General features: G+C 38.0%; 1 protein-coding gene across 2 annotated transcripts in view; it reads left to right on the plus strand.

The window, feature by feature from the left end:
- The window catches only part of MRPL48 (mitochondrial ribosomal protein L48), a 33,232-nt gene that overhangs the window by 2,677 nt on the left and 9,002 nt on the right, over nt 1-21,553 (plus strand). For both annotated transcript variants that reach the window (XM_053705087.1, XM_053705089.1), the window contains exons 3-6: nt 587-624; nt 7,064-7,152; nt 13,107-13,273; nt 15,973-16,075. In XM_053705087.1, the coding sequence (XP_053561062.1) occupies nt 587-624; nt 7,064-7,152; nt 13,107-13,273; nt 15,973-16,075 (397 nt within the window). The remainder of the gene's footprint in view (nt 1-586; nt 625-7,063; nt 7,153-13,106; nt 13,274-15,972; nt 16,076-21,553) is intronic.

Genomic DNA, 21,553 nt, shown 5'->3' on the forward strand with positions numbered 1-21,553 from the left:
GTAAAACTTACTAATCTTTTAGTGTTGCAGTTTTTCTCTGCACATGCATGTGAAGCATTCCTAGATATTCTCAGTGCACAAGCAGTTTAAATACTCCAGCTGCTCAAGCTAGTGGGGCTTGTATCATATCAGCAATGATGCAAATGAGCCATTACCAGATTATACAAAGCACCTTAGATTTTCTGAACAAGTGCTGTATTTAAAATGGTGGTTCACAGAGCATACTTAAATATTTTTGAAAACGCTTTTACTAGAAGCATATTTGCTAAGACATGTATATTGCAAAAATGCTAGAGTTCAAAACAGAAGTGCACACATATATTACAGTTTGTCTGGAATGTCTCTTTAAATCATTGTTTGAGTCTTAATACAACCTCAGGATAATAAAAATTACTGTGAATTTCTAAAACGTGCACTGTAACGGCAACATTTATTATCCTTGAGAAACATAGTGGAAACTTGTAGCAAACGTAATTCCATAGGTATTTACCCTATAAGATGAGTATGATAACATGAAATAAAATAATAGATCTTGTTTGTACACGTTTATTTTGTATTCTTTTTATCAATGTTTCTTTCTTTTTAGGTTAATAGGGCAAAGACCAACTCCCCACAGTAATTCTGGTAAGTTTCGGGAATCTTTGGGTTTTTCAGGAGACCATCTTAGGAAAAGTGACATTGTAGTGCTCAGACTGGTTAGAGCATGTCACTTTTGCATTACTCTCTGTGGGAATGGTATGTATTGAATCCCTGGAAAGGGGTTAAACACATGGACAAAGTTCCTTTGCTGAAATTAAACAAAAAGACTTCCATAGTGAATAGTAAAAAAAAAAAAAAAATGACATGCTTTAACAGATTTTGTAATTTTTGCACTATAATATTTATTTGACAAACAGATGAGTGAAAATACCTCAGCATTGACTTTTTACTAGTTCTTTTTAAAAGGACTAGTAGTCATGTGCATTTATTAGTTTCACAAACATATGCCGAATATTGCTGCGGGCAGCAGCATTCAGCTATTTTATATGCCGTATTCATTTGTCTGAAAGTGCAAAACTAAGATCTGGATTTACACAAATCTTTGTGTGTTGCACCAAATAAATCTGGTGCCGAAAACGGCTGAATGCTGAAAAGAGAACAAAGAAAATTTGATAATAGGAGTAAATTAGAAAGTTGCTTAAAATCACATGCTCTGTCTGAATCATGAAATAAATATTTTGGGTTTTTGTATCCCTTTAAGTATGTGTAAATGTTTTTTGTCTTTGTGTAGAACTAATGTTTCACTGTGATAACCACATGCACAATAAATAAATAAAGGGCATGCTTTTGTGTTAATTGGCTAAAAAAAAAGCTAGATGTGTGACCATTAGTGCATTAGACAGTGGAGTTAATGTCCCCTTTGTTAAAGATGTCTTGATGTTTGAAGGTCATATGAGCTTATGTGTTGAGAGACTTTGCTGAGCTGAATTAGTGGATGGTCTCATTGAAGGCAGAGCAGAGGCATTTTTGTAACTCCTGAAGGACTTTGTATACTTAGAAAAGCATATGCTCTGTAGAGGAAGTTTTCACTGGCAGACAAGTATAGTATAGACAAGTCACATGAAACCCTAGTTTTAACGGTTAAAGCAGCAGACAGCACCGTTTGCCCTCTAGAGACCCAGGACACATTTGGGTATGGTACCCCAGTTTGTCAGTTCTGGATATTGAGATATTAAAACTTTTCTGTATTTACATATTTCTGTTTGGGCCTGAATGAGGTCATTGTTGTTGAGGTACAGAGATCATTAAAGAAACAGTAAAGTCAAAATTAAACTTTCATACTTCAGATAGAATATGCAGTTTTAAGCAACTTTCCAATCTTACTTCTATCTAATTTGCTTCATTCTCTTGGTATCTTTTGTTGAAAAGCATACATAGGTAGGCTCAGGAGCAGCATACACTACTGGGAGCCTGAGATCAAACTGCTGATTGGCGACTGCACATATATAAATCTTTTCATTGGCCCACCTGATGTGTTCAGCTAGCTCCCTCCCAGAAGTGCATTGTTTCTCCTTCAACAAAGGATACCAAGAAAATGAAGCAAATTTGATAATAGAAGTACATTGGAAAGTTCTTTAAAATTCTATTCTGTATCTGAATCGTGAACTAAAAATACGAAAACAAAAATACGGGGTTTCATGTTCCTTTAAACAATTCCTGTTTGGGTGTTCTACAGACTGATGTCAGGATATTGCTGAATATATATATATATATATATATATATATATATATATATATATATATATTCTCCTAATAGTATTTAAGAGCGGAACAGACATACAACTGTTCACCGCTGAGCATATTCCACGTGTATTGACTACGAAACAGTCTTGACAAAGGTCCCTGTGAGGACCGAAACGTTGATTGATCCTTGTTGATAATAAACAATATTTTTATTAGTATTTCAAGTCCTGTGAGTGCCTCTTCATCCTTTGAAGTTTCTACCTATCTACCATAGATAGCACCCAGGCAATTGACCAGTACAGTGAATGGTTGGAACCCAGAACTATATATATAATATACTATACAGTTCTCTCTATCAAATATCCTGAAGTGGGTAACACAAACCCCCCCCCCCCCTCACCCCTTCTTGTTGTCAGAGACAAGACCTCCTGCTGTTCAATATCCAAGACTTCTAAAAAGCAGAATGTAATGCATTTGCTCCCAAAAGCAAACATTTATCTCAAATTGTAAGAGATTATGTCACTTCAAAGAAACTTTTTGATCACTGCCTGAATAGTTGGTAATTAAATTAGCTGATCATGGAATCTCCTGTAGTCAGGTAGCCCAAGAGTCTGAACCAAGGAACAGACTTACAGGAAAGGTAACCACTTTGCATGTAAGAGTTAATTACCACATGCTGAGTTCAAATATACAAAATCCAGAAGATGCGTCTCTATTGAATATGGCAAAGAAAGTCTTTCTTTTAAATTTTGTGTAAGCTGAAAGCATATAAGATTGGAACTTTAAAACGTAAATATATGTATCTATAGTTTTCAAAAATGGAATATGTACCTCAGACTGTATGAATATTATATATGAGTCTAAGAGATACATCACATGTTACATACTGTGTTGGATATGAAGTGAAATGAATATGTATCTGTATTGAATTTAACATGTTTGACTGTATTTCAAAATAAACAGCATTTACTTTATTTTAGAATCTGATCCCAATGAGGTTTGGAAATTGATACATATTTAATAAGTTGTCCTAATATAATCATATATATGAGTCCATATTTTTAAACATTATTAAGATATGTGAAATAAATATATAGTCGTATATTTAAAATGTTTTAACATTTTCTTTATTTCAGACATCTGATAAATGCCTATGTAATTTGTGCTGTGAATTTTATCATATTTTTATACACTCTGCATTGGAGATGTACTAGATATGGAATTATATGATTCTATCAAAATCAAATAATAGTATAACTAATTATCAACTGATATACAAATAAAGTCAAATATACATATATCTATATTATTCTACCCCTTATCTTCTAATAGAACTATATATCTTTTTAAATAACATTTTTTAAAGATATTATAAGTAGAATTGTATGGAAGCATACATCAGGTAGGTATATTCATTATTACGTGTAATATATATATATATATATATATATATATATATATATATATATATATATATATATATATATATATATATATATATATATATATATATATATAATTAAGGCTCCAACAGCACTGAAAAGCGTCAGACGCCCCCCCCCCCCCGGCTTTCCTACTGGCCTCATTTCATAGCCATATCTGTTTGCCTTTGCTGTGTGTTTTATTTACTGACCTGTTTTAACATGGTTAAATAAATGGTCCTATTTTGCTTTGAGCTCTTCTCTCCGGACCTCCTTTCTTCCTTATTTATATATACACAAAACACGGAAGGGGACTGCACTCCTAGACCGGACTGGGTACACATCCTATGACCCTACAACATGCTCGGCCCTGGGTGCCACTGGCACTCACAAGAAGCTGTGCTGTCACCAGAGTCACAGGCAGTTAACCCCAGACAGGTCTGGGTGCAAGAACCATAGGGGAAATTACAAAACAAATTAATACAACACGCAGAGAAAACCCTGCACTCACTAGCAAGCTCACAGTTAAGAATTAAAAGCAAACATGGAAAGGTTAGTTACCGCATCTGGCCAAATGGGACAAGCCCAGGTACCACATCAAGGTCCTTTCCAATACCTGGGACCCTAAAACAACCACACAATGCAAGCTCTCAAATCCAAAACAAACTGGGAACAAGGGAAGGGATCCCAGGTATTCCCTTTCTTTTGTAAGGGAGGAGTATCCATCCTTCCTTATTAATCTCTCTTTGAATGTAATTTGATATTTATTTTAAAAGGGTCTGCACCATTAACTTTGACTAAGTAGTTGACTACTAAACAAAATCTGATTAAAAGTATCTAACTCTCTCTACCTACTATTTAGAATATGTATGTATGCAAAAGTTTAGGCACTCCTGACAATTTCTATGATTTTCATTTATAAATAATTGGGTGTTTGGATCAGCAATTTCATTTTGATCTATCAAATAACTAAAGGACACAGTAATATTTCATTAAGAAAATGAGGTTTATTGGATTAACAGAAAATGTGCAATATGCATCAAAACGAAATTAGACAGGTGCATAAATTTGGGCACCCCAACAGAAATATTGCATCAATATTTAGTAGAGCCTCCTTTAGCAGAAATAACAGCCTCTAGACACTTCCTATAGCCTGTAATGAGTGTGTAGATTCTGGATGAAGGTATTTTGGATCATTCCTCCTTGCAAAACATCTCTAGTTCAGTTAGGTTTGATGGTTGCCGAGCATGGACAGCCCGCGTCAAATCACCCCACAGATTTTTAATGATATTCAGGTCTGGGGACTGGGATGGCTATTCCAGAACATTGTACTTGTTCCTCTGCATAAATGTCAGAGTAGATTTTGAGCATTGTTTTTTGTGTCGTTGTCTTGTTGAAATATCCAGCTCTGGCGTAACTTCAACTTTGTGACTGATTCCTCAACATTATTCTCAAGTATCTGCTGATATTGAGTGGAATCCATGCGACCCTCAACTTTAACAAGGTTCCCAGAACTGGCCACACAGCCCCATAGCATGATGGAACATCCACCAAATTTTACTGTGGCTAGCAAGTGTTTGTCTTGAAATGCTGTGTTCTTTTGCCGCCATGCATAACGCTCCTTGTTATGACAAAATAACTCTATCTTTGTTTCATCAGTCCACAGCACCTTCTTCCAAAATGAAGCCGGCTTGTCCAAATTTGCATTTGCATAACTCAAGCGACTCTGTGTTTGGCGTGTGTGCAGAAAAGGCTTCTTCCGCATCACTCTCCCATACGCTGAATTGTTGAACGATGCACAGTGACACCATCTGCAGCAAGATGATGTTGTAGGTCTTTGGAGGTGGTCTGTGGGCTGTTTTTGACCGTTCTCACCATCCTTTACCTTTGCCTTGCCGATATTTTATTTCTGGCCTTAAAAAGAACTGTGTCTGTGGTCTTTCATTTCCTCACTATGTTCCTCACAGTGGACACTGACAGCTTAAATCTCTGCAATAGCTTTCTGTAGCCTTCCCCTGGCCTAAACCATAATGTTGAACAATCTTTGTTTTCAGGTCATTTGAGAGTTGTTTTGAGGCCCCGATGTTGCCAGTCTTCAATTGGCCATCTTAAATACCTTTTCTCATGATTGGATGCACCTGCCTATGAAGTTCAAGGCTTAATGGGCTCACCAAACCAATTGTGTGTTCCAATTAATCAGTGCTAGGTAGTTACGGGTATTCAAATCAACAAAATGACAAGGGTGCCCAAATTTATGCACCTGTCTAATTTTGTTTTGATGCATATTGCACATTTTCCGTTAATCCATTATATATGTGTGTGTGTGTGTGTGTGTGTGTGTGTGTGTATATGTATGTGTATATATATATATATATATATATATATATATATATATATATATATATATAATGTGTGCGTGTGCAGTGAGACACTGCAGAAAATTTTTCACAAAAAAAAAATCTCATTGCAGAAAATAAGAAAAAGTTCTAATATTTCTAGTTGTTTTTTTTTCTGTTCCTATAGAGTTTTGTCCATTTTGTATCTAGGTAAAAAGAAGAGCGATATAATATCAGTGAGAACAAGACAGGTCATTGCTCTTTGCAATCAGAAAGATGTTCAGGAAAATATTAACCCTTTTAGTGCTAACGACGGCTCTGAGCCGGCGCAGAGTTTCCCACTCAGGTGCTACTGACGGCTCAGAGCCATCACTAGCACTCTCCCACCTTGAAGGAGATCTGGGGGCTCCCACCCGCTCCTACCCTGGCGATCAGGCCTGTATAGTGACAGGCATCGCCAGAACTTCACGTTATGCGCAGTGGCGTCACGTGCAATGACGTGATGACGTCGCCACGCAACTTTATTTAAAAATGACAATGTTTAGTATAGGAAAGGAGGGGGCATGCTGCTTAGAAGCCTATATCTCGGGCATCTAAGCAGCTACAGACCCACCATTGGAAAGGTAATCGCCTAACCTTTCCAACAGTGTAAGTCTTGGGGATCTGGGGGGAAAAAAAGTAAAAAAATAAAAAAAACATTAAAACAGCTCAGCACCCAGGTGTGAAAGTGCTTAGCACTCAAAGGGTTAAAAGTCAAACTAAAATGTTAAAAGCTGTTTTATCCAATAAAGGGATCCCTGTTTGAATTTCAAATAAGTAGTAAAAAAAAAAGTTACAACCATCAGCCAATCACAAAATGCGTATATGTGATAGCCTGTGAATTGAATCTTGCACATGCTCAGCTGGTGTCTCAGAAAGTGTGCATATAAAAAAGATTGTGCACATTTAGATAATGGAAGTAAATTGGAAAGTTGTTTAAAACGGTGTGATCTATCTTAATCATGAACGTGTAATTTTTATTTGACTGTCCTTTTAACCACCTGTAATTCCATCAATGTTTGGCTTTGTGTGCTCTCTTCTTAGGGTTCTTAGTGCAGAGCAGCACCAGGAACTACCGCTCACAACCCACACATGGCATTGGAAGGTTCAAGCACCTGTTACCGCCTGAGACAGTAAGACATCTGTAATAAGCTTTTTCTAAGTCCTGCCTGCTTAAAGCGATGGTAAAGTCTAACACACTCAATTTATCAAAACAATAGGCAGTTATTTAATTAAAGTGAATGTAAATTTTGATGCTAACATGCACGTTTGTTTTAAAATTAGATTAAAAACAGGGGCACTTTCCTCTTACTCTGCTCGCTACCCAAAACAAATAGCGTGGTTCATGGAGATACTCCTGATAATGTTATCAGCTGCTAAAAAGCTCATTGCAAAACACTGGAAGACACAAGTCATTCACTCCTACTCAAGACTGGAAAACGCAAGTAGCAAAAAATATCACTACTTTAAAACACACAACTTGGCAACTCGCGAGATGATATTGTCTCTCTGGAGCAGAACTATTTGAGTCCTACCTGAACCCCTTGTTCTTGAATTAGACCTTATACATAAAGCCCTTTTATGTCACCCTATACCCTTGAAAACAACTCCCCCCCCCCCTTTTTTTTTTCTTTCTCCGCATTCTTCTCCTTCCTAACTATTTCCTCCCTCACTTCAATTGTCTTTATTTTATCCATTTCTTTTCCTTCTTTCTTATCAACGCCAGTATTGACTAAAGGTATATTCTTTACACAATTTTCTTTTCTTTGCATGTAATCTGCACTAATAATAATATATAATAAATGAACAATTCATGCACCTTGTGATAGGCATTTAAATGATATGTGTATTATTGTTCAACAAATGATATTGTCATTATCTGTTATTTTGTCATTGTTATCTTTACAAACTTTAATAAAGCTTCTTTGAAAAATAAAAAAATACAGGGGCACTTTAAGTCATCAAAATTTACATTTCACTCGTGTTGTGAAAAAAACCTTACCTTTTTAAATCCTCTTCCTGGGTCTAAAATGAGGAATCCGGCTTCCTCCAATCACGACATTGAATCAGACACTGATTCCCCCGGGGGGAGGCCGTGATTGAAGGATGACCCATCCATCATTTCTAACATCAGAAATGGCTTGCGACGACCGGAGGAAGCTGGAGCAGCTGTCAAGTTTAAAAGGTAAGTTTTTTTTTTTTTGTTTTTTTTTTTTTTTGTTTTTGTTGTTTTTTTTTTTCACAACAGGAGTGAAATGTAAATTTTGATGAATTAAAGTGCCCCTGTTTTTAATAAAACTTTTAAAAACCGGGCACTTTAGCATCAAAATTTACATTCACTTTAATAAGGAAATCTTAGATCTGTTTATTTTTTTTTTTTTTTATTTTTTTTTTTTTTTTTTTTTTTTTTTTTTTTTTCCTTCACATAAGCTATATAAAGTATCTCTATAAACTTACATATTATTTTTCCCTGTCAGCCCCCTTAGTGAGGTGGTTGTTTTTTTTTTTTTTTTTTTTTTTTTTTTCTTCATATGACCCACTCATCCAATCGCCTTCTTAGCTACACGGCTTGCTGAAAGTAATCTATTCTTGCTTTTCAGTACAAGAAGCCACTAAACACATGCGCTCTGATACTGGAAAGGAACTGACACTCATATTCTGATTCAATGTTTACAGGAATTTGTGCCAGCTTGTGCATCGCAGCCAGACATTGAGCTTGGAATAACTGCTGCTAATCCCTTACATGGATTAAACACATAGTTGGGTAGGGTCGCTAGTCTTAAAATTACATGCTCTAAGGAATAAAAGCATGTCATTTTTTGACTATTATGGCCTTTCAAATTTTTTATATATGTGTAGCACATGGGTTCTAAACCTTTTATAGGGAATAGTGATCGCTAATGGTATGATCTTCAACAGACCACACTTATGCTAAAGATAACTTAAAATTAGATTATCATATTTTATGTGCGGAAATTAGTTGCATTAACTGTCTATACTAGTCAGATTTACAAAATATGGTTAAAACACACATTCTTTTTATTTTATGCACTAACATGTGCCAAAGGAAAGAAAAAGACAAAAAACCTTGGCAAGTCAGATGTGGACCATGACAATTGATTGAGGTGACTTTTGTATAGCATATTGCAGCATTTAAGCACCGCATTGCATAACATTCATAAGAAACATTAAACAAAACAATGTCCTTTTTTTAGCAATATTTGTTTTACAATCTAGGGTCACACAGCTTGAGTATTGTTTGTTCTTTATAGTGACATATTAGAGCCAACATTGCATTGATCAAGCAATGTTGCAGGGTCAGTATTCTGAATCATGCAGGAATAAAATTCAGCCTCTCTAGGGAAGTGAATAAGCTTCAATTTCTAGAGGTAATTTAGAGGAAAATGTGATTCTTTTTTTTTTCTGTGCATAAATAAATATTTTATGTGGAGTTTATATAGTTTGTTTAAAGGGACATGAAACCACATTATTTATTTTACATGATTAAGATAGAGTATACAATTTTAAATAACATTCCAATTTACTTCTATTCTCTAATTTGCTTCATTCTTCAGATATCCTTTGTTGAATAAATAGCAATGCACATGGGTGAGTCAATCAGATGGGGCATCTATGTGCAGCCACCAATCGGCAGCTACTGATCCTATTTAGATATGGTTTTCAGCAAATGATGTCAAGAGAATGAATCAAATTATATAATAGAAGTAAATTAGAAAGTTGAACAAAGAGAATGTCCCAGAGCGAGATAGTTGAAAAATAGTTGATTTTATTCCTTTAAAACAGCATGTTTTCAGCATACAGCAACATGAGGTTAGTGAGGACAAAGCATAGATGCTTTGTCCTCACTAACCTCATGTTGCTGTATGCTGAAAACATGCTGTTTTAAAGGAATAAAATCAACTATTTTTCAACTATCTCGCTCTGGGACATTCTCTTTGTTCATTATTGTTGTGGATTGTGGGGAATCCACTTTTTTTCACCCGGAACGAGCTTTCAAAGACCTATGGGATGCCTAATTCCTCCAGGATTTGTGTGCTATCTGTATGTTCCTTGGTAACGGCGGTGATAACCAAATACTCCCCATTGTTGTGTGAGTTAAACTACTTTTGAGGAACTTACTGGCGATTGGTGGCGATTGTCTTACCCAGCCTTTGGGGATTGCATTCATATTATCTACAACTTGTGGATCACTTAAGTGCGGAATTGCCCTGTCAGCTTTACCCGTTTACAGCTGTTGGTGACGTCGTCGAGGAGGAAGCCGGTCAGGTTGCAGATTGGTCCATTCCCAACACGTGGTACGCCACACACAGCTAGCACAGGAAGAAGGTAAATACCGCTTGTGCCAGAATGCTGTAATGGGAGATCGGCTGCACTTGGCTTCGTCCAACCCGGATTGCCTTGTTCATAACCACACAGTGGGTGAGTGAAAAAACCGCTAGCACCTTTGGCACTGTACATAATTGCACACATCATAGCTGCTGTTTTGTTTGTTCATTGAACTGTCCAGACACTAACGTTTGAATTGGGGACATACGTAAAGCGGATCCCCGTATCACGGAATACTTTAAGTGGGACAAGAACTCATTCAGCAGTTTATAAACGAATAAGTGTTACCTTGTTATACTCCGGTTCTGACACCATACCTCATGACTAGTTTAACTAGTCTATTTTTTTGCAAATTAGAAAGTTGTTTAAAATAAATGCTCTTTCTAAATCATGAAAGAAAAAATTTGGGTTTCATGCACCTTTTAATGCCTCTTTGAGATATTGACCTACTTTTATATACTTTTATTTAAAGACCCATCTGTTTGCATAAAACACTAATTTAAAGTGATGGTAAAAAACCTGTATGGTTAGATATCATATTTCAATTCTTCATTATTAAGTAAACCGCACAAAAAATACATTAATTTTATATTTTTATCTTAATGTATTTAGTTTATAGATCCGTTTTAGCGTCTCTTAGCTCCACCCCCTGTAACTTCAATTCTAAAAGCTATGTGACTTGTATGGAGGTCCTACCCGCTCTACACGTCAGAGCCTCTCCGCGCTGCCAATATCAGGACAGAATCGAAACGCTCATGATCAGAGGAACGTGTTAGAAGACGACCGCTATATTGCGCATGCGTATAACGTTTACGTAGAAGTAAGCCTGTCTAACGACACGCTTACTAATAGGCTGATGAAGAGAATGCCAGATTATGCGACTGGAGGGGGCTCGCATACGAATGTTTTATAAATAAACTGATTGTAAGTAATTTGTAATATACATGCTTAGGCAAAATTTGGTGTCTAATATTATTGTAACAAAACAATGATAATTACATATTTATATGTAAAATGGAGTTTACCATCACTTTAATTAACCTTAAAGGGACAGTAAACCTCAAAAATAATGTTATATAATTCTGCACATAGTGCAGAATTATATAACATTATATTAGCCTTATCTGTATAAAACGTAATATTCCTTTTTTAATTTAAAAACCCCCCGGCTTTTACAGACCCGCTCTCTGCTGAGCGGGTCTGTTTTATTCACACAGCGCATCGGGCCAGGTGTATAGTCACAGCCCGGCCCAACCGCGCCATTATACACAGTGCAGCTCGCTCCTGCTGTCAGACAGAGCAGGAGCGAGCTGCACTTTGTGTTATGGCGCGGTCGGGCCGGGCTGTGACTATACAGCTGGCCCGATGCGCTGTGTGAATAAAACAGACCCGCTCAGCAGAGAGCGGGTCTGAAAACAGCCGGGTTTTTTTAAAATTAAAAGGGTATATTACGTTTTATACAGATAAGGCTAATATAATGTTATATAATTCTGCACTATGTGCAGAATTATATAACATTATTTGTAAGGTTTACTGACACTTTTTAATCCTTATCAGAGGGATCTGATTCTGCTGTCTACCGGTAAAAAAAAATAAAACAAGAGTAGGTTTAGCATCTGTTAGTTCTGTTATATTAAAGGGACATAGTAAAATTGTCTCCTCTTTTAATAATATGTTCCCAATGATCTTTTAAATGAGTGTATTAAATTGATTACAGATAACTCCCTTACATTTATTTTCTCATTTGAAATAGCTGTCTTTGCTGAACTGAAAATATAAATACTGCTGTATTCTCTATAGAAAAGCTATGCAAACCTGAGACAACAGCAGCAATCATCCACCCTAGTAAGGGAGGTGAGGGAGAGAGGTACTAAAGTGTTTATTTTCAATTGCTATCTCTAAATATTAACATTTTGTGTATAGAGAAAGATATGAAAGTCTGCAATTCCTAAAAATTCAACCATTTGAATGGGTTATGCATTCAGTTAGTAAAAACAGCAATTTTCATATTAAAGGGACAGTCAACACCAGAATTTTTGTTTTTTAAAAAGATAGATCATCCCTTTATTACCCATTCCCTAGTTTTGCATAACCAACACGGTTATAATAATACACGTTTTACCTCTGTAATTACCTTGTATCTAAGCCTCTGCAGACTTCCTCCTTATTTCAGTTCATTTTACAGACTTGCATTTCAGTGCTCACTCCTCGGTAAATTCACGTGCATGAGCTCAATGTTATCTATGTGAAACACATGAACTAATGCCCTCTAGTGGTGAAAAACTGTCAAAATGCTTTCAAATTAGAGGTTGCCTTCAAGGTCTAAGAAATTAGAAATTAGCATATAAACCTCCTAGGTATAGCTTTCAACTAAGAATACCAAGAGAACAAGGCAAAATTGGTGATAAAAGTAAATTGGAAAGTTGTTTAAAATTACATGCCCTATTTGAATCATGAAAGGTGGGTTTTGTTTTTGTTTTTTTTGGATTTGACTGTCCCTTTCAAAAATAAACCAAAAGGATCAATTTCCCATACATTGTATATTCTGAAGCTGGTATAGCAAGTCTTTGGGAACTTATTAAGGGGGAAACGAGTTTTAAAGTACAATGTCCCTTTTTAATACTGTGTGTTTCAGCACAGCAATGTAAGGAATAGTTTATTTAGCAACGTTCCAAGACTCAGAAATTGTGCTAGAGTTTTTGCAAAAGCTTTAAAGACTGTTCATTGTTCTTGCTACCAGCCAAAGAAAAAAGACAAGCAAATTGCAAAGGAGATCAAGGCTGGCTCAGATTCTGAATATGGGGTGCTGAACGTGCAGGTGACTGGTTACAGCATGATACAAGTTGAACATTACACCCAGTATGTCCACAACCTGTGCACCCGGCTCTCCGTCAAAGTAGATGAGTGGTACGTAACCTAATTTATCTACACGTGCGCAGGAGAGGTCTATATTTAACTCTTCACAGACACGTACATCAGTATTTTATCTTGACATGCAGGAGAGGTTTACACTATTAGATTAAAATGTGGTCTAGATGTGTGCATGTGACAAGCTTGTGCAATATGATCTATATAGACATTTCTGTTTGTAATGTGTAACTTTGGTTTATTTTAATATTTTCAAAATAACTGCAAACCTCATTAGGGAGATCTGTCATTAGAGTCCCTTAGATGCATAATATGATCTATTTAGATGTGTGCAGGAGAGGCATGTTATGTGATAAGTGTAGTCAGAGCAGTGGTGTGTAATATGATATATGTAGAGGTGTGCCGGAAAGGCATGTTATGTGATAAGTGTAGTTGGAGCAGGGGTGTGTAATATGATATGTATGTAGATGTGTGCAGGTGAGGCATGTTATGTTAATAGTAGTCGGATCAGTATTGTGTAATATGAAATGTAGATGTGTGCAGGGGAGGCATGTTATGTTGTTAGTAGTCAGATCAGTATTGTGTAATATGATATGTAGATGTGTGCAGGAGAGGCATGTTATGTGATAAGTGTTGTTTGAGCAGGGGTGTGTAATATGATATGTATGTAGATGTGTGCAGGTGAGGCATGTTATGTTGTTAGTAGTCAGATCAGTATTGTGTAATATGATATGTAGATGTGTGCAGGAGAGGCATGTTATGTGATAAGTGTAGTTGGAGCAGGGGTGTGTAATATGATATGTATGTAGATGTGTGCAGGTGAGGCATGTTATGTTAATAGTAGTCGGATCAGTATTGTGTAATATGAAATGTAGATGTGTGCAGGGGAGGCATGTTATGTTGTTAGTAGTCAGATCAGTATTGTGTAATATGATATGTAGATGTGTGCAGGAGAGGCATGTTATGTGATAAGTGTTGTTTGAGCAGGGGTGTGTAATATGATATGTATGTAGATGTGTGCAGGTGAGGCATGTTATGTTGTTAGTAGTCAGATCAGTATTGTGTAATATGATATGTAGATGTGTGCAGGAGAGGCATGTTATGTGATAAGTGTAGTTGGAGCAGGGGTGTGTAATATGATATGTATGTAGATGTGTGCAGGTGAGGCATGTTATGTTAATAGTAGTCGGATCATTATTGTGTAATATGAAATGTAGATGTGTGCAGGGGAGGCATGTTATGTTGTTAGTAGTCAGATCAGTATTGTGTAATATGATATGTAGATGTGTGCAGGAGAGGCATGTTATGTGATAAGTGTTGTTTGAGCAGGGGTGTGTAATATGATATGTATGTAGATGTGTGCAGGGGAGGCATGTTATGTTGTTAGTAGTCAGATCAGTATTGTGTAATATGATATGTAGATGTGTGCAGGAGAGGCATGTTATGTGATAAGTGTAGTTGGAGCAGGGGTGTGTAATATGATATGTATGTAGATGTGTGCAGGGGAGGCATGTTATGTTATTAGTACTCAGATCAGTATTGTGTGCAGGAGAGGCATGTTATTAGTACTCAGATCAGTATTGTGTAATATGATATGTAGATGTGTGCAGGAGAGGCATGTTATGTGATAAGTGTAGTCAGCACAGTGGTATGTAATATGATATATAAGTAGCTATTTGCAGGAGAGACACATTATGTGATAAATGTAGTCGGGGCAGTAGTATGTAAATACAATATTTAAGTATATGTGTGCAAGAGATTTTTGTATTGTATTTTTCACTCTACAGAGCAGATAAATCCATATACATCAGGAATTATTGAGAGAGGTTTTTCATCTGACCTTTTTTAGATATGGTCAGTACAGACGCTTTGTCTAGATTCTCTAAAGCTCTCCACTCGGGTGAGATGATCTAAGAAGACTTGTCAGTACTGGGAGGTCCCTCATAGAATTTTAGAAAGGCTAATTGTAGCCTGAGAGCTGTTTATCTCGCTGTTTATGGTTCTGTATGTAAAGGAGAGACGCATACAACATAATTTACAATATAATGCTTTCTCTCCGTGCTGGAAGCTTTTGATCATTGGGCCCTTAGAGGGGAGTACGACATGCCCTGTCTATGCTATGTATACAATGTCTCTTTCTAGGTACCTGTGGAGGTTTGTAAACTGGTTTATTTAGATCTTGTACTTTCATTCTTCAGTTTCTCATTTTCACTCTAGTTTAAAAAAAAACACAGTAAAACTCTGCAATTACAAGATTTTGTCTCACAATAAATTAACACACTATATGAGTGTGAAAAATAAAAGAATACATCAACACCTTGTTTGATGCAATTATTTTTCTATTGCCAAACTCCACTTACCTTGTTTGGAAGAACCAATAAGGACTTGTTGCTGGAATAGACACTAGGCCTGTGCATTCAGATAATTCTTTATGATCCGAATGCGGAAGAAGGCGGCCGCTCACGCCATATTCTTGTGAAACACACTAATCTGTGCAAATCCAGGTCTTAATATGGTTCACTCACTTTTACAAAAATAAATGCAGCTCCGAAAAGAACCGAATGCTTTTGAGCGGCCGCCTTGTACATTTTTATTTTTTAAATCACTAAAATAATATGCTATAATATCGGTTACATTTGGTACGGTTTGTCCAGTCTCGCTGTGTACAAGATGTCACAGAAGTTTAGGCTGTACGTTTTCTTATGGCATCAGTTAATATATATACCCTTCATTTTCAGTTATGCTAAACCCACAAGAACTAAAGAAGTGATGCTCCTACAGGAACACGGGAACAAGATGTATCAGGATGCCATGTTGACAACCCATGAGAGAGTTGTGCAGGTGATGGGTGTATGATTTTTTTAGGAAAATATTTTAGAGAGAGCTGCAGGTGTACTCTAGATTGAGTAGAAACCATACTATGGGCAAAATTAATCAAAGTCAGAATAAGAAAATTCTCTTGTTTTTCGTCGACAAAAAAGCTCACCATATTTATGAGAGGTATGCTCTAAAAAAGTCGCAACTTTTCATATGTGCGAACAAATTGACTCATGATCATGTGTAATTCTTGTATTCATTTCAATTGGCATTTTAAAATGCCCATATATATTTGCAGTTCTCATATATTTATGAAAAGTGGCGCATGTAAGGTTAATTTTTTTTTATCTCGCCAATTTGTAGGTTGGGAGGTAGTGAAAGAGAGAGAACGATATTGTTTGTCTGGAGGGAAAATGGAAAAATGTGGGGTTTTTTTGTTTGTTTTTTTGCCGTAATGGCTGTATTTAGCGTTATAAATAGCCCCCAACAAGACAGAACCTGATGAAGAATAATAAAAAAAATAAAATAAAAAAAAAAGGATATATACAGATTTTATAAAAAGTTAAATAAATACAAGTTCAATTGAAATAAGTGTACTCAAAAGAACAAAGATATGCTCCAATACACGAGAAACCTTCCTCGATGAAAGAATGCCAAAGAAGGGGCAAAATTAAAACTAACTTTAATAATATATAAGAAATAACATTCTTACAATCACGTGATTAACCCTTTGATGACTGGGTTAATTTGTCTACATTGGAACAACGTTCCGTTGTAAACAAATTGAAATCCTGCGATCGTGCATGCGATCGCGAGAGTTCAATGATGGGATCGGGTCAGGGGGCGTCCCTGTGACGCTAAGGCACGCCCTCCAGACCGTGATCACATCATGGAAGCGCCGTTGGCTTTAGGACAGCAAACGGTTATAACGTTCTATTTCGTCAGAACGGCACTAAAGCCGAGTGTAATTATGACGGAATATAACGGCGTTAAAAGGATAATTTATTCTGTTTATAATGGGATAAAAACAATAAAACTATTTACCGGTGGCTAAAGTTAAAGGGGTAGTTTAGTCAAAATTAAACTTTCATGCAATTTTATGCAACTTTCTAATTTACTCCTATTATCAATTTTTCTTCATTCTCTTGGTATCTTTATTTGAATGTAAACTTAGAAGCTGGCCCATTTTTGGTTCAGCACCTGGGTAGTGCTTGCTGAATGGTGGCTACATTTAGACACCAATCAGAAAGTGTTACCCAGGTGCTGAACCAAAAATGAGCTGGCTCCTATGCTTACATTTTTTGCCTTTTCAAATAAAGATATCAAGAGAATTAAGAAAATTTGATGGAAGTAAATTAGAAAGTAACTTAAAATTGCTGCTCTATCTGTATCATGAAAGTTTATTTTTGACTAGACTATCCCTTTAAGATTGATAAAGTGAAAATATTATTTTCACAAGAAAACCTAGATAAGCCATTCGCTTGACATCGGAAAAAACTTTTGCTACATAAATGTTTCTACAATTTTGATAAATTAATGGCGAGATTTTTTTACTTCACACATTGCAAACTAGAAAGTAGAATAATCGCTTGGAACCTGCAGAGCACTGCCACTGATCCATTTAGTAGTGTAACTAGTGCTGGTGATTGGATCAGCAGTGCTTGGCGGGTCCCGAACAGTGCTGCTACTGTGTGGTTAAACACACAGTAGTACAGAGTGGATAGTCTTAAAATGACATGCTCTAATGCAGGGTTCTTCAAACTACTGGTTGGGACCCATTACTGGGTTACAAAACCATGTTTACTAGGTCGCAATGTGTGTGTGTGTTTTATAAGTATGTGTTGTATGAGAGCACGGGGGGTGTATTATATGAGGGTGTGTATGTGTTGTATGAGAGCATGGGGGGTGTATTATATGAGGGTGTGTATGTGTTGTATGATAGCATGGGGGGTATATTATATGAGGGTGTGTATGTGTTGTATGAGAGCATGGGGGGTGTATTATGAGGGTGTGTATGTGTTGTATGATAGCATGGGGGGTATATTATATGAGGGTGTGTATGTGTTGTATGAGAGCATGGAGGTATATTATATGAGGGTGTGTATGTGTTGTATGAGAGCACGAGGGGGGGGTATTATATGAGGGTGTGTATGTGTTGTATGAGAGCACGGGGGGGGGTATTATATGAGGGTGTGTATGTGTTGTATGAGAGCACGGGGGGGGTATTATATGAGGGTGTGTATGTGTTGTATGAGAGCATGGGGGGTGTATTATATGAGGGTGTGTATGTGTTGTATGATAGCATGGGGGGTATATTATATGAGGGTGTGTATGTGTTGTATGAGAGCATGGGGGGTGTATTATGAGGGTGTGTATGTGTTGTATGATAGCATGGGGGGTATATTATATGAGGGTGTGTATGTGTTGTATGAGAGCACGAGGGGGGGGTATTATATGAGGGTGTGTATGTGTTGTATGAGAGCACGGGGGGGGGTATTATATGAGGGTGTGTATGTGTTGTATGAGAGCACGGGGGGGTGTATTATATGAGGGTGTGTATGTGTTGTATGAGAGCACGGGGGGGGTGTATTATATGAGGGTGTGTATGTGTTGTATGAGAGCGGGGGGGGTGTATTATATGAGGGTGTGTATGTGTTGTATGAGAGCACGGGGGGGTGTATTATATGAGGGTGCGTATGTGTTGTATGAGAGCACGGGGGGGGTATATTATATGAGGGTGTGTATGTGTTGTATGAGAGCACGGGGGGGTGTATTATATGAGGGTGTGTATGTGTTGTATGAGAGCACGGGGGGGTGTATTATATGAGGGTGCGTATGTGTTGTATGAGAGCACGGGGGGTGTATTATATGAGGGTGCGTATGTGTTGTATGAGAGCACGGGGGGGGTGTATTATATGAGGGTGTGTATGTGTTGTATGAGAGCACGGGGGGTGTATTATATGAGGGTGTGTATGTGTTGTATGAGAGCACGGGGGGGTGTATTATATGAGGGTGTGTATGTGTTGTATGAGAGCACGGGGGGTGTATTATATGAGGGTGTGTATGTGTTATATGAGAGCACGGGGGGGGGTGTATTATATGAGGGTGTGTATGTGTTGTATGAGAGCACGGGGGGGTGTATTATATGAGGGTGTGTATGTGTTGTATGAGAGCACGGGGGGTGTATTATATGAGGGTGTGTATGTGTTGTATGAGAGCACGGGGGTGTATTATATGAGGGTGTGTATGTGTTGTATGAGAGCACGGGGGGTGTATTATATGAGGGTGTGTATGTGTTGTATGAGAGCACGGGGGGGTGTATTATATGAGGGTGCGTATGTGTTGTATGAGAGCACGGGGGGGGTATATTATATGAGGGTGCGTATGTGTTGTATGAGAGCACGGGGGGGTATATTATATGAGGGTGCGTATGTGTTGTATGAGAGCACGGGGGGGTATATTATATGAGGGTGCGTATGTGTTGTATGAGAGCACGGGGGGGTGTATTATATGAGGGTGCGTATGTGTTGTATGAGAGCACGGGGGGTGTATTATATGAGGGTGTGTATGTGTTATATGAGAGCACGGGGGGGGTGTATTATATGAGGGTGAGTATGTGTTGTATGAGAGCATGGGGGGTATTATATGAGGGTTAGTATGTGTTGTATGAGAGCACGGGGGGGTGTATTATATGAGGGTGTGTATGTGTTGTATGAGAGCACGGGGGGTGTATTATATGAGGGTGTGTATGTGTTGTATGAGAGCACGGGGGGGGGTGTATTATATGAGGGTGAGTATGTGTTGTATGAGAGCACGGGGGGGGTATTGTATGAGGGGGTGTATTATGAGGGTGTGTATGTGTTGTATGAGAGCATGGGGGGGGGTGTATTATATGAGGGTGTGTATGTGTTGTATGAGAGCAACTATCGACTCTGTTTTAAGCCCCAGAAAGTAGAATAATCGCTTGGAACCTGCAGAGCACTGCCACTGATCCATTTAGTAGTGTAACTAGTGCTGGTGATTGGATCAGCAGTGCTTGGCGGGTCCCGAACAGTGCTGCTACTGTGTGGTTAAACACACAGTAGTACAGAGTGGATAGTCTTAAAATGACATGCTCTAATGCAGGGTTCTTCAAACTACTCGTTGGGACCCATTACTGGGTTACAAAACCATGTTTACTGGGTCGCAATGTGTGTGTGTGTTTTATAAGTATGTGTTGTATGAGAGCACGGGGGGTGTATTATATGAGGGTGTGTATGTGTTGTATGAGAGCACGGGGGGTGTATTATATGAGGGTGTGTATGTGTTGTATGAGAGCATGGGGGGTTTATTATATGAGGATGTGTATGTGTTGTATGAGAGCATGGGGGGTATATTATATGAGGGTGTGTATGTGTTGTATGAGAGCATGGAGGGGGCATTTATATGAGGGTGTGTATGTGTTGTATGAGAGCATGGGGGTATTTTATATAAGGGTGTGTATGTGTTGTATGAGAGCACGGGGGTGTATTATATGAGGGTGTGTATGTGTTGTATGAGAGCACGGGGTGGTATATTATATGGGGGTGTGTATGTGTTGTATGAGAGCATGGGGATATATTATATGAGGGTGTGTATGTGTTGTATGAGAGCATGGAGGGGGGTATATTATATGAGGGTGTGTATGTGTTGTATGAGAGCATGGAGGGGGGTATATTATATGAGGGTGTGTATGTGTTGTATGAGAGCATGAGGGGGGGTATTATATGAGAGTGAGTATGTTGTATGAGAGCACGAGGGGGGGTATTATATGAGGGTTAGTATGTGTTGTATGAGAGCACGGTGGGTGTATTATTATGAGGGTGTGTATGTGTTGTATGAGAGAACGGTGGGTGTATTATATGAGGGTGGTATGTGTTGTATGAGAGCACAGGGGGTATATTATATGAGGGTGTGTATGTGTTGTATGAGAGCACAGGGGGGGGGTGTATGATATGAGGGTGTGTATGTGTTGTATGAGAGCACGGGGGGGGTGTATGATATGAGGGTGTGTATGTGTTGTATGAGAGCACGGGGGTGTATTATATGAGGGTTTGTATGTGTTGTATGAGAGCACGAGGGGGGGTATTATATGAGAGTGAGTATGTGTTTGTATGAGAGCACGGGGTGGTATTATATGAGGGTGTGTATGTGTTGTATGAGAGCACGAGGGTGTGTATGTGTAGTATGAGAGCACGGGGGGTGTATTATATGAGGGTGTGTATGTGTTGTATGAGAGCACGGGGGGTGTATTATATGAGGGTGTGTATGTGTTGTATGAGAGCACGGGGGGTGTATTATATGAGGGTGTGTATGTTTTGTATGAGAGCACGGGGGGTGTATTATATGAGGGTGTGTATGTGTTGTATGAGAGCACGGGGGGTGTATTATATGAGGGTGTGTATGTGTTGTATGAGAGCACGGGGGGTGTATTATATGAGGGTGTGTATGTGTTGTATGAGAGCACGGGGGGTGTATTATATG

This window comes from Bombina bombina, chromosome 3 (assembly GCF_027579735.1).
Source record: "Bombina bombina isolate aBomBom1 chromosome 3, aBomBom1.pri, whole genome shotgun sequence".
Taxonomy (NCBI): Eukaryota; Metazoa; Chordata; class Amphibia; order Anura; family Bombinatoridae; genus Bombina; species Bombina bombina.